Raw genomic sequence first — 14,876 nt, 5'->3', positions numbered from 1 at the left:
TTGTATTTAACGAAGCTTTTATATTTCTCAAAATATTGTTCCAAACCAGTGAGTGATGAGTAGTATAAAACATAGATAACTAATATACCAACCACCTGTACAAAAACCTCCAATTAGTGTGCCACCCAAAACCTAGAGAAAATCAACTATAACTTTGCCTCACTATTGTGGACTGTGGTTGGTTTGAACAAAGCTCCATGCCAAAGTTGACTTTACATCCTAATATTATCATCAGTTACGCATAAATCAGAATGAGAGAACACGTAACAATGCTATGCAATTGTAGTTTTAAGATCAGTCTGCCAAAAGATGGATTAACTAAGTAGATTACCGAGATCAATCCCAGCCACTGGGCACAATAGAGTCGTAACCATGAGTAAAACCATATTCCGGGGAATTGTAATAATCAGCGGCAGCAGTAGTAGCATCAGCAAAGGGTTCAGGAGTTGCAACTTGGCCAGAGTAAGTGTTGTTGGAGTAATCAGAATAGCCGTTAGAAGAAGCTTGATTAAAACTCCGATAATCATGGCCACCAAACTTGCCACCCCTCGAACGGCGAGAACTGCTGCCACCTCCATATCCATATCCATAAGATGAGGGTGTCTCAGCATATTCAACAAGCCATGAAGGTACTTCTTGGTTGCTGTCCTCCATTACCTCAATGAGCGCCTTTGAGATTGACATGTTCTTATCGTTGAAGAAAGCAGTTGCAAGCCCTGAGTTACCAGCACGTCCTGTTCTACCTATGCGATGAACATAGTCATCAATGTCACGAGGCAGGTCGAAGTTTATGACGTGAGCCACACATGGGATGTCCAAGCCTCGAGCTGCAACATCAGTTGCTACAATGATTGGAGTTGTTCCACTCTTGAAAGATCTCAATGCCTTTTCTCTCTCCTTTATAAGATAGGAATAAAAGTAAAGTATATCATCACATTCAAGGAACAGATAAAGAGGGACAATAAGTTTTCAAAGTCACAAAAGGCAACACCAGAACAACTGTAAAGAGGAATCAATATAACATAGGCATAAGAATTAATACTGACCCATTGTGCTTTGTCACCATGTATTGCCGTTGCTGGGAATCCATTGTTGGACAGCCAGTATTCAAGATCATCAACTCCTCTCTTCGTTTCAGCAAAAACAATGGTCAAAGCATGCTGCAACATAAAATAAAATCCACCTCTCAATTTCCTGCAAACAAAAGAAACTAATCCTTGCACTGACAAGATCAAAGTATTAATACAAACCTTTCCTTGAGTTCCGTTCTTTTGAGACATAAGAAGATCCTTCAGATGCTGTCTCTTGTCAAAATCCTTAACAAATTCTACTTTTTGTTTGATCAGATCCGTGCTTGAACCAACTTTACCAACAGTGAGAAATATGTAGTTGGTAAGGAAATCAGACGCAAGCTTCTGCACGACAAATCATACAATATTAGTACATTCTAAACACGCATGAAAAGGCGGAAAATCATTTGGTTGTAAGGATAGAAGCATGATGCAAGCTAAAACATTCAGAAAAAGCTTCATTAAGCAAGTCAAAAATTACACAATAAAATAATGGCAGAAACATAAGGCAGCATTGTTGTTGGCCTTGTTGCATCAGTAAACCTGTGTACAGCCAACTTCCATTATCTCACCTACGGCAGGACCCTCTACAGAGACAATGGTTATGCTCTTGTTGAAGACAACTAAAGAAGGTCAGTGCACTAAATCAGCCTAGCTAACCAAAAGAAGCCACATCTCTACACCAGGTGCCAACTCAAATTATCTTTCCTTGAGCATCAAGTCATCAACCACTATCGTATTTGAGAACTTGGGACAAGTTAACTCACATCAAGTAACTAAGTCTGAACACAAAAAGTACAACAGCTACTATGGAAAAGCTACTAGGAGGTCTAGCCACATTTCTGCCTAACCATACACATTAAAGAATATGAGAAAGAAAGTTGACTATGAATACTGTCAAGCTCTCAGCCACAAAGGCAAGACCTAATTGGCCAAGCATCACCTTGTTGGGCATCTATTAGTTCATGCAAATGGAAACATGGGTGATTCGATCAAAGAGTATGTTATGTGGTACGGAGTAGTACTTTGTTTCGGACCAGCACGAAGTTTGTCACTCACAAAACACATACATTCAAGAGCAATTATCAGCAAACAAAAACAGAAAGAAGGTACTTCCATGACTGATCAAACAAAGACTTGAATCTAAAATAATTAACACATCATGAAACAAAAAATGCATAAAGGCGGATTTAAAACAAAATTAACCTGTATCTCAGTAGGAAATGTGGCACTGAAAAGCATAGTTTGTCTAGAACCTGGTGCAGGCATATCCATCTGCTGGACAATCTTACGGATCTGAGGTTCAAAACCCATATCTAGCATTCTATCTGCCTCGTCTAAAGCCAAATACCTGATCATGCGAAGAGACACTTTGCCTCTCTCAATCATATCAACCAAACGCCCAGGTGTAGCCACAAGAATATCCACGCCTCTTGCCAACTTGCGGAGCTGCATATAAAACAAAGTATAGTGACAGATTAGTTCATACAGTTTTTATTATCTTAAGCGAGTCCATGCTTGGCAACACAAGATAATAACCAGCAAAGCTACGAGCATGAAATCTTAACTGCCGGATGCCCACAAGGGAGAACACACTACGAGAAACAATGATACTGAGAAGTGATAATATTATCTAACAGCAAGCTCAAGCAACAGCAGAAGCAGAAAAGATAGTAGCAACAAAAAGGCAAAACCAAAATCCCAATATCACAAAGGACTTCTCTAGTGATAGTCAGCTAAACAATGGGCCTAGTGGCAACACATGACGACATGAGTAACTGAATTGCGTGTTTGGTATGCTCAAACTACGCTATTATGTAGATATTCATATGCTTGTGTGAAGTCTGTGAACAATGACACTAGTTCATGGTGCCTAGCTTCTGTATGCGCATGGAAGGGGAAAGGAATCAAATAGCTTACATGCAACAAAACTTTAAACAACAATATGGCAACTAGTGAAAACAAGCGTCAAGGAAAAAGATCCAAGGAAAGTAACATCTTCCACGGTTTAAAGGCACAAAATACTGCCGATCAGTGCATAGTAGTTGGACTGATCATGAACAGTTAGATCTCCATTTACATGGTCAGGGAAACAAATACATTTCACAGCTTACTACGTAGTATAAAGAAAAATGGAAACAGTAGAGCATAAATTTAAAATGCAAAGTTCAGAATTTTCAAGAAACACGCTAATATGTAGACATAAATGACGTTTTGGTTCAGTGGTAAGGATATTTGTTAAAAGCCTTGTCTTCATTTGGAACTTATCAAAAAAAACAAAAGCTACTAAGTAGATATAATTGTGAAAACATCGACACTTTCTTCTAGCCCACGATGTCTAGTACTACATTACTTTTCTTTAATACACAAAGAAGGGAAGAGAAATCAAATAGGTCAAAAGGAAATGCAATAAAGGAACTCGTAAAAGAGGGTAAGAGAAAGAGACCCAAGAAAGCAATATTTTCCAAGCATAAAAGCACCAATAATGAGTTAAATTGTGCATAGTATATGAGGTGGTCATTAAAAAAGAATCCACTTTACCATGACCAAAGTTAAAAAATCCATGACATTGCTCACTCAACAAAGCCAAATGAAAACAGGGAAAACACTAAAGCATGTACTGTAACAAAAACTTTGATAATATAACAGACTGACAACTGATTATGTCCCAAAATTAATGCAGCTAGAACATACAGTATAAAATAAATATGTAGACCCCACATTAATAAGCAATGAACTAAGCTCTTCTTAAAGAAGATGAAAACAGAACAATAAACTAAACTAATAGGGGCAGGACGGATACTATAATACTATACAACTTCCAACGGATACTTCATTCAATAAACAATGATAACTCAAGATCTTGGGATTAATTAATGGATTAATTAATAATGTACCTGCTCAGCCATGGGTGTGCCGCCATATGCTACAGCCACCTTAACTCCTGTTTGGTAAGCAAACTTTGTAGCCTCATCATGTATCTAAAACATGCACACAAAACAACAAACCCACATCACAAAATCTCCAAATCAGACCATCATAAACCCAAATAAACATAATACAAACAACATCAAACACATAATTATTAAATGAAATCACCTGAGAAGAAAGCTCCCTTGTAGGAGACATAATGAGGGCAACAGGGCAAGCCATCCTACTGCTACCACCACCGCTACCACTCGGTGGCCGATAAGGCGGAACTCTCTTCAGAATCCCAGCAATGATGGGAAAACAGAAGGCGGCGGTTTTTCCAGACCCGGTTTGAGCACAGGCCATCAAATCCCTTCCATTCACAGCAATGGGTATAGCATGACGTTGAATTGGGGTGGGCTTAACATACTTGCACCTCTTAATATTATCATTTAAGGCTTTCCCTAAATCAATCTCATCAAATGTGGTTACTGGTTCTGGCACATTTTCTCCACTAACTTCAACTGGAATATCCTCGTATGCATCAAAGTTGATCATAGTATTTGGATTATTAAGGTTAAGCTGATTAACCAATTTATTGGTCTCTTCAATCTCCTCAAGTTCATCAAATTTCTCACTGACATCGTCAACATCATCAAATGAATTTCGCTCATCAACGACGACGCGATGATTAGCAAACACCTTCTCACCACGACCACCTCCGTGGGTTCCACGACCACCACCTCCTCTGCCACGGTGGTAGGACCCACCAAACCCAGATGGAGATTTTCGGTCTTCGTCAAAATTATTCTCAAAAGCCCTCCTACCACCACCACGACCACCACGGTGAGGCCAACCTCCTCTGCCACGGTAGCCACCAAACCCAGATGGAGATTTTGAGTCTTCATCAACGCCATTTTCGGAAACCCTCTCACCACCACGACTATCATTAGTACAACGGCGGAGCCAACCTCCTTCGCGGTGGTGGGACTCACCAAACCCAGATGGGGATTTTGGCTGTTCATCAACATGATTCTCAAAAGCCCTGTCACCACCACGACCACCGCGGTGGGACCCACTTCCTCCTCCGCGGTGGTAGGACCCACCAAACCCAGATGGAGAACGAGTCGACCCCATTGGAGGGCGAGTAGACCCGAATAGAGGCTGAGTCGACTGAAATGGAGGACGTGTGGACCCAGACGAGGTGCGAGTTGAGGAAGTGAGTGAAGGAAAATCACAGCTGGTCCACGGTGCCATAGTTTCTGGGGTTTGTCGCTTTCAATCCTTTTTTTTACCTTTTTAGGAAACTTGTATGTAAAGAAAACCCCTCTATTAACTACCAAAAATGGCAAAAAAAACCCAGAACATCAAACTCAAAAACCCCCTAGACAAATTGCAACGAAGAACCCTAGAAATTCTTCGAAATCGAAATCAACCCTTCTTATAAAAATTGAAAACTAACACTTCCCGACTGATAATAAATCAATACGGGGGGGGGGGGGGGGAATTCGAAGGGTTCTGGCTCTTCAGTTTACAATTTTTCTGGGAATAAGAGATTTTTTTCTGGGGAAAAGGGAGAAATTATTTGAGCTACCCGTACTAAAGAAGTGTGAGAGGGAGAAAGAGTTATACTAAGAAAAAGCGAACGTTTAGGTTGGCCTTATTTATGAGAGGAGAGAGAAAATGAAAAACCGAGGAAGAGAAGGGGCGAAATGAGGGGTATTGATGGTAAAATTGGGATGAGAAATTGTCGCCATGGGAGGAAGAGCTTTTGATTTGTTGGGAAAAAGAAGAGAGAGAAAGAGAGTGGAGTGAGGAGTGGAAAGTACAGTACTATACAGTGAATACTGTCGTGCAATGCATAAGGTGAAAATACAAAATCACTATGGAAAGACTGTATCGTCCTTTCGATTTTGTGATACCATTACAATCGGTTGCAAACTCAACATTTTCGTAGGGTGTTACTTAATGCAGAAAAGATTTTCTTTATGCAGAAAATAAAATTACCAAAAAGTCCCTAATTAATAATACTTAAAAAGTTATTAAAAGAAAAATCATCCATTATCAATCTTCCAGAAAACGAGCTTCGGGATATTTTCTTCCAACTCTTATACCTTCAGCTGCCAACCACACTACACAAATAAAGTATTGATTTTGCCTCAAAACTGATGTAAAAACTATTCAAATTATATCCCAGTAACCTAATAATTTGAACCAATTTTACCACAAAGTTCATATTTTAAAGCGTGAGTGTAGAGAAACCGACTCCGGCTAAAAGAGACCAACCAAGAGCGAAGAATTATGCCGTCAAGAAATTGTCGTCATGGATATGAACAACTACCGTGTTCTTGTTATCATCAAAGGTCGAATGCTCTCGTTCATTGATATGTTCATCATATTTATAAAAAAATATTGCCTATATAACTCTAACTCTAGAATCTTAATACATACAAACTTAGACAATAATATTTGTAGTATCAAATAATATTAGGAGTAAAATTATATCTTGATCAGTTATATAATTATATATTGCGTGTGACCATATGGTGAGATAGATTATTAAGAGTATTAAGTAAACTAGTACACTTAGAAGTGCATTCAACGTAGGACTAATTAGTAATACCTTATTATTAGAGTAGCCGTAGGAGTCTTGTAATATACAAGCATACATGGGTGTGCTTGTTATTTGAGTTAAAACGTACCAATGAATTGATTTTCACTTGGAAAAAAATACTCCAAGCCTGGTACTCTGGTAGTATGTAAGTCATGGGGTAATATCTAAGTCAGGGGTAAAAAAATATGTGAGAGCAAGCCCAGTCAATGCGGAGGGAGCCCAGCAGTTAGGTTGACGAGCATGATTTGTATTAATCCAAACTATTCAATTTTTTATTTATTAATTTTTTATTAATTAATTAGGGACATTTTGGTAATTTTAATTTCTGCAAAAAGAAAATATTTTCTGCATTTAGAAACTATGTTTTCGTAAGGGGTTAGGCCTTGTTCTTTTTTGCTTAATTTCAGCTTTAAGACTTATTTGGCAGTTCAGTTCAGTTCAGTTCAGTTCAGTTCAGGAGCATTCAGTTCAGTTCAGTTCAGGAGCATTAAATTCAGTTCAGGAGCATTAAATTCAGTTCAATTTAATTCAGTTTAATTCAATTCAATTCAATTTAATTTAATTTAATTTAATTTATTTTAATAATAATAATTATTATTATTAATATTAAATATATTATTATTATTATTATTATTAATATTAATTATATTATTTTTTATATTATTGTATTACTTATTATTTATATTTATATTATTATATTACTTATTATTTATACTTATATTATTATATTACTTATTATTATTATTTGTAACTAAATATTTATTAATAATTAATAATTTATTATTATTTTTATTAATTAGTATTATTTATTATTTATTATTTATTATTTATTATTTATTACTCCCTCCGTTCCATAATGTTCCTCACTTTTCCATTATGCGCGGTCTCTAATGCACTACTTTGACCGTTAATAATTTTAATTTCGTATTTGTAAAAATTATAAAAAAGTGATATTTAGAAAATTTATAATGAAACGAATCCAATGATATCCCACAAGTTAACATTTATACTCTTAATCATACTATTAATTACGGTCAAAGTTTTTAAACTTTGACCATATGAATAGTAAACATGAGGAACAATATGGAACAGAGGGAGTATTTATTATTTATTATTTATTATTTATTATTTATTATTTATTATTTATTATTATTTATTATTTATTATTTATTATTTATTATTTATTATTTATTATTTATTATTTATTATTTATTATTTATTATTTATTATTTATTATTTATTATTTATTATTTATTATTTATTATTTATTATTTATTATTTATTATTTATTATTTATTATTTACTCCCTCCATTTCTTTTTGATCTTCCTGTTTCTATAAATGTCGTTCCTATTTGATCTTCCTGTTTCTATTTTGGGACATGAATTTTTACCATAAATTTCTCCACCATCCCTTATTTAATTCATTCACATTTCCCTATTCAGTATTCACCCACCCAACCCCACTTTTATGATTTTTTATTACTTTCATAAAAATATCTTCTCTCTCCTTCATTTCTTTATTACTTTCTTCATTTATTTATTATTTTCTCTTACACCCAATCATTACTCTTACACCCAATCATTAAAAGATTCCAGTTTCTTAATTTCCACCCAAAACTCCAAACAGGAAGATCAAAAAGAAACGGAGGGAGTATTATTTATTATTTATTATTTATTATTTATTATTTATTATTTATTTCGGTAATATATTCTGTTAAGTAAAGATCAGTTCAGTTCAGTTAAGTTTAGTTCAGTTAAGTTAAGTTCAGTTCAGTTCAGTTCAGTTCAGGAGCATTCAGTTCAGTTTAGTTCAGTTCAGTTCAGTTCAGTTCAGGAGCATTCAGTTCAGTTCAGTTCAGTTCAGTTCAGTTCAGCTCTAAAGAACAGGGCCTTAATATGTTACTCCATCCGTCCCTTAATACTCGCACCGCTTTCCTTTTCGGCCGTCCTCTAATACTTGCATCGAAATAAATGGAAATTTTTATCAATATTATATTATTTTTCACACTTACCTACCACCCCACCTACACCCCTACTTTCTACAAAAAATCATTTAAAAATCCACGCCCCCACTCACCACTCCCCACCCCTTACACATTTTCTACTAACTATATTAAAAAAATATCCCACTATCAACTAACACCCATTAAATTAATAACTCAATTCAAATTTCTTAAACTCTGCACCGGTCAAACCGGTGCGAGTATTGGGAGTATTATGTTATACTCTATCCGTTCCGAAATACTCGTAACGGTTTGACTTTTTGCACTATTAATATAATGTACTTTGACCCTATTTTATTTGTAGTATATGAAAATAAGTGTTAGCATATAATATGTTGTTGACTTCATTTTAATGTATATTTTCAAAATATTAATATATTATAAGTTTTTATAATATATAATTGAAGATATTGATGGTCAAAGTTGTGCATTGGTAAGTGTGTACAATCAAACCGTTGCGAGTATTCCGGGACGGAGGGAGTAAATTTTATGGACTGTGCATTCCTTCTGTATTTAACTAGTTTTTGAGTCTGTTCAATGAACAGACGATTATATAGTGATTGTTAAGCCGTATTTTAAAGTGCTGATTTTATTGATGGTTGGTGATTTTAGTGGGAATATATGATTTATATAGAGGCGAAATTTGAAAGTTGAAAATATATAAATTAGATGGTGAAATAATATTGAGTGTTAAAGCGAGAGATGGAGTGCATGAAGTTGAATGAATATATGAATTAAATAGTAAATTGATGTTAAATGAGGAAGATCAAGTGGAAGAGGTGTTGAAGATGTAAAATAAATACTTCGTATAAGAAACAACAAAATTTAAAATTTAAAAAATAAAAGAATGGATGGAAGAGGAAGGTTACACGTGTGGATGAAATATGCAGGTGACACGTGTCGTCTAACAATCAATGGTCTTCCTTTTTAAATACTAGGTATAGACTAGGTATAGATTAAATGATACACTTCGACCGACACATAATTTAAATATAATGAATTGAATTTATTAAAATAAGATGACAGTGGGATAGTGGATTAATTATTTATTGTAATAAAAACATGATGTGAGTAAGTGCAGGGACGACAAAGAATGAGAAAAAATATTAATATAATTGGAAGTGGGGACCATGATAGCCAAAAAGGAAAGTGTACCATTTAATTAAATACGGCTGATTATAGAAAGTGTGTCATTTAATTAACTACCGATGAATTATTTAATTAAAATATATATACAATTTGACCGTCATGTAGTTTTGGGAAGGTAAATTGAATTAATTAGGGCTTTGTTCTGTTCAACTTATTTTGACTTATTTCAGACAAAATAAGTTCAGATAAGCTCAGTTAAATTCAAATAATATAAGTGCAGTCAAAATAAGTCCAATAGAGCGGTGCATAGAATAAGAGGATAGTGGAGTATTGAATTATTATTTTATTGTATGAAATTTATAGTGGGTGAATAATTTATAAACGTCTACATGCCACATGACGCTCTCCCGCCATTCGTCAATCCACTTTCATTTAAAAAATGAGATAAATAATATGCAGAATAAGGTTCGAACCCACGACCTCTACATTCACCACTAAAGTGTTATCCAATTGAGCTATGAGTTTTTATATGTTATCTTAGCAAAATTTATATTAATATTTAATACACAAAATTTATTTTGTGAACAAAATTCAGATATAATTTTTATTGAATATAATAATTAATTAATTGTTATTCACGTAATACTCTGTGGCATCGCCCGAGCCAAAAGACTAGTTTAATGTAGTAAAAAGAAAATATGAGTAAGTGTAGGGACATAAGAGAGAAATAAAGATTATTATACAAGTAATTAAAGTGGAGACCAAGAAATGTTCTAAGATGTATATTTTTTAATTAAATACGGCCAATTATAAGAAGTGTATCTTTTAATTAAATACGGAAAGAGTAATACGTATACAAGTATTTGACTTTCTCCGAATTTAATTTTGATTGATACGGAGTAAGTTTGATTTTAGTTTTGATTGATACGGAGTAAGTTTTTAAAATGAAACTAGTGTGTGCCCCGGGCGATGCCCCGGTTACAAAGTTGGATAATATACGGAATTTTTACGCATTGTTTACATCATGGTTGTTAAACTCCCGATCCGGATCTTACGATTCTACAACTCTACGATCCAAAAATACGCCACCGATCCGGATCTTAGGTAGGATCTTAATGTGTGTAGGATCTTACGATCCTACCTTGATAAAAAATTTGAGTGGTAGGATCTTAACACGATCCTACGACCCTACGATCCGATCCAACGATTCAATTCAGCATACAATATTTCAAGATAATAAATCATTTTTCTTATTACTAAATACTACGTAGTTCATAATCACATATCATTAGAAATATCATATTTTTCTATCAATAAATTAATTCTTAAAAAAGAAGTATCATTTTTACTAAAAAGTAAAGAAATTCATATAATTTTATCAATTAAGATTTGAATTTGGTCATAACTAAAATCTAAATTTCAACAAATTTGCGCAAATCTTATTAATTGCACTTGAATCTACACAAGTACATCTTATATGAGCAAAAAAACGAACTTTAAGTATTAATATTACTTGAATACATGATTTTACATTGCATTTTAATAATATAAATATTATTTTTACTATTTAGTAGGATCTTGCGATTCTACGATCCGATCCTACCGATCTGATCCTACCGATCCGATCCTACCCCCCTTCAACGATCCAAGCTGGGATCCCGATCCTGACAACCTTGGTTTACATGTGTTGCGAATGTGAGTTTGACTTTTTTTAATAAATTTTCGTATACGTTTATTTTATTTGGATGTGATGTATTGTATGTAGTACGTATCAATTTTAAGTAATAGTGTTCTTCCCTTTTTGGGTTGTTAATATTTGTAAGTCATGTCCAATATCTAATAATTTTGTTGTGTATATGTTATGACCCACATTTGCTAACACAATTGTTGGCTAATTAATGAAAAAACGTGTTCTATTATATGTAGAAGTGGACAAATTAAAAATGAAGTCATAATCAAAACCATTTTCAATAATGGTAACAAAATTAAATTTTTTTGCAATCACTATGTGGTGAAATTGAAAAATTAATAACATAAACCATGTGAAAAAATAGTATAAATACACTTACACTAATCCTATCCCACTTAAATATATTTAAATAGAGTTAAAAGGCATAAATAATAGTATAGCTAAGATGGTAAGCTTTCTACTATATTTCTTGTTGGTTCCATGTTCGAACCCTAACAAAAATATTTTGTGTAGCAATATAGCAAAAGCACATCCCCATGTCATTGTTGATGTGACACCTTGTCATGTTTAGAGAAGGTGATACATGGCGGCGTGACATGATTTACCTTGGAGATTTAATAATAGTATAGATGACACTAGTTTGTGTAGTTTTAATATTTATGCATTCTTTTAGTTTGGACTTATTTCAAACAAATTTATTTAGATAAATTTATATGGAATGCACAAGAACGTTCACATTAGACAAAATAAGTGCAAATAAAATAAGTCAAATAGAATATGATATACATAATCTTATACACTAGGGGGTTGGTTCTATTAGTGTAGCGTTATTCGACTCGTTTTCAAAATACGCCCGCATTTTCTAAATACACCGATATTTGGAGTAGGAAAATACGATTTTTTCCATTTAATGTTCACCCCTTTAATAATAATAATAATACCTACTAATACTATACTAATAATATGGGTTACTAAGGCCCTGTTTAGTTCACCTTATTTTTTCTGATCTGATCGGATCTGGTCTGATCTGAACTTATTTTTTCTGACCTAATCTGATCTGATTTTTCAGAATTAAGTTTAAACAAAAATCCACATTTATGAATATTAAACTACTTATGTGTAAAATAAATGTTACACAAATTTATAATATTGTAATTATTTATTTGACTTTGCTCATGATTTAACTATTCCTTATATTAGATAGACCTACACATGATCTAGATAGATCGATTATGATCTAGACATATCAGTTCTGATCTGGATATGATCTGTACAAATCGGTTCTGATTTGGAGATGATATGTACAAATTTGGTTCTGATCTGGATATGACTTGGATAGATCGGTTCTGATATGGACATGATCAGTACAGATCTGGACATACGGGACATGGTCTGGACATATGAGTTTTGGTATGGACATGATCTTGACAAATCAGTACAAATTTAGACATGATCTAGATAGATTGATCTGAATATATGGGTTCCGATCTACACGTATGGGTTCTGATCTGGACAGATCTATTTTTATCTGGACATGATCTGTGTAAATTAATTCTGATTTGGACATGATCTATACAGATCAATCCTGATTTGGACATGATTGTTCTGATATGTACAGATCAGTCACAATCTAGACATGATATGTACATATCAGTTCTGATATGTACAGATCAGTCCTGATCTCGACATGATCTATACAGATCAGTTCTGATATGGACATAATCTGTACAGATCAGTTCTGATCTGTACATGATCTGTTCCGATCTGGTCATGATCTTCACAGATTAGTTCTGATCTGGACATGATCTTTGCTGATCAATTCTGATCTGAACGTAATCTACATAGAGACGATATGTAGACCAGTTATAATCTGGACATATTGATTCTGTTCTGGACATGATATGTACAAATCGGTTTTGATCCAAACATATTGGTTCTGTAAGGATCGGATATGATTTGAAAGGATCGGTTCTGATCTAGAAAAAGATCTTTGCAGATTTGAACATGATCTGGACATGATCTGTACAGATCAGTTATTATCTGGATATTATCTGATCATATAATTTCTGGTATGGATATATAATGGTTCTGGTCTATAAAAATCAGTTCTGATATGGACATGACCTGATCATGTCGTTTCTGATCTGGACTTAATGGTTTTAATTTGGACACGATGAATTTGAATGTTTTGTTAATGTTTTTTATGCCTTAAATAATATAATTTAATTGAACCGACAACAACATTCTTTTTCTATTAAAGTAATAATAGTAGTAAAACAATAATTATAATAATAACAATGATAAAAATATATAGCAATAATAATAATAATAATAATAATAATAATAATAATAATAATAAAAATAATAATAATTATTATTTTTCTTGCTTCTCGGTTGCAGTCTTTTGGTTTGCAGACACAGCTTCTACGACATGCTGATATTGTTGGTCCTGGTCGAGCATTTGAAGATGCGTTGAGTCTATTTAGGGGGAACGGTGGAGTATGACATTCTGAGTAACCCTAGTGAGGTCGTTGCCCCTAAACTTATGAAGAAATTGGCAGATATATATTTCACAAAGGTTATTACATCTGCAGAATCCAACTTCTCTTATCGTCTCGGTAGTCGGCTTTGTGGAAATCGCAGCAGGGAGATCACACCTCTGCTTGGCTTCGTGGGGACCCCATATCAGGTTTGGGACAGACGATGAATGCTAAGACTTATCGATGTGTGTTGTGTTACCGATTGGGGGTTCCTTTGTTCTCTGTTACGGTGTCATGTTATGTTTGCTCCAAGGTCTTTGCGGGAGACATCTTTGGTGATCATGCGGTGTCATGTGCTGGCATCGTGGGTATTAAACATCGGCATTGTAATACCCCGAGTTTTTAAAAACTCGATTAATTATGCTTAATTATTTTTATTTAGCTTAAATCGTTTTAAATCCTAATTTCGAACTTTATTTTAATTAACGAAGTTTTATTTCGCTTGAATTTTTAATATTGCTACACGATTTATTTTTCAATTTATAATTTAATTTTCATATTTACGAGCTTAACGAACTTTTTAAATTTTAATTATTTTCGGATTTCTAAATTTATTTTATTCAGAAACTAAATTAATTATTTAACGTTCTTATTTTTATTCGGAAAACTAAATTTATTTTTCGTTAACGATATTTATTATTATTTTTATTTTTATAAAGAATTAATTTAGCTAAACATTTCTATTTTTAGTAGTTTCCTAAAATAGCAACAAAATTTCTGAATTTTAGTTCAACTATGTGAAATTACTAAAATGCCCTCAAGGAACCAAAAATTCACTTTCCCCTCTTCCCTTGCTCTCCACGTATAAACCAGGAAGGAAATTTCCTTCCCTCCTTCCCTCAAATCAGTCCAAATTCAGATACTTGGACCCCAAGCACCTCATCTTGTTCTTCACTCTTCCTGTATACAAATTCCCTTCCAATTTCAGACATTCAACATCAAAAATCAATTACCAAAAA

General features: G+C 33.8%; 1 protein-coding gene across 1 annotated transcript; it reads right to left on the bottom strand.

The window, feature by feature from the left end:
• Positions 1-5,841, bottom strand: LOC110795003 (DEAD-box ATP-dependent RNA helicase 52C). Its single transcript, XM_021999975.2, has 6 exons — positions 4,170-5,841; positions 3,968-4,051; positions 2,277-2,519; positions 1,251-1,415; positions 1,047-1,160; positions 1-897 (listed from the first exon to the last, which is right to left on the bottom strand). The coding sequence occupies exons 1-6, from the start codon at positions 5,235-5,237 to the stop codon at positions 337-339; spliced, it is 2,235 nt and encodes a 744-aa protein (XP_021855667.1). The 5' UTR covers positions 5,238-5,841; the 3' UTR covers positions 1-336.
• Between the last annotated feature and the right edge of the window lie 9,035 nt (positions 5,842-14,876).

The sequence above is a fragment of the Spinacia oleracea genome, chromosome 2 (genome assembly GCF_020520425.1).
Source record: "Spinacia oleracea cultivar Varoflay chromosome 2, BTI_SOV_V1, whole genome shotgun sequence".
Taxonomy (NCBI): Eukaryota; Viridiplantae; Streptophyta; class Magnoliopsida; order Caryophyllales; family Amaranthaceae; genus Spinacia; species Spinacia oleracea.
The sequence above is the reverse complement of the archived record's forward strand: the minus strand, read 5'-3'. Positions and strand labels throughout refer to the sequence as shown.

Excerpts from the sequence above, each read along its gene's own strand:
- LOC110795003 (XM_021999975.2), bottom strand. The coding sequence starts at position 5,237 with ATGGCACCGTGGACCAGCTGTGATTTTCCTTCACTCACTTCCTCAACT. Across the intron at positions 2,520-3,967 it reads GCACACCCATGGCTGAGCAG|CTCCGCAAGTTGGCAAGAGG; the intron begins GTACATTATTAA and ends TTTTATATGCAG. Across the intron at positions 898-1,046 it reads ATGGTGACAAAGCACAATGG|GAGAGAGAAAAGGCATTGAG; the intron begins GTCAGTATTAAT and ends TATCTTATAAAG.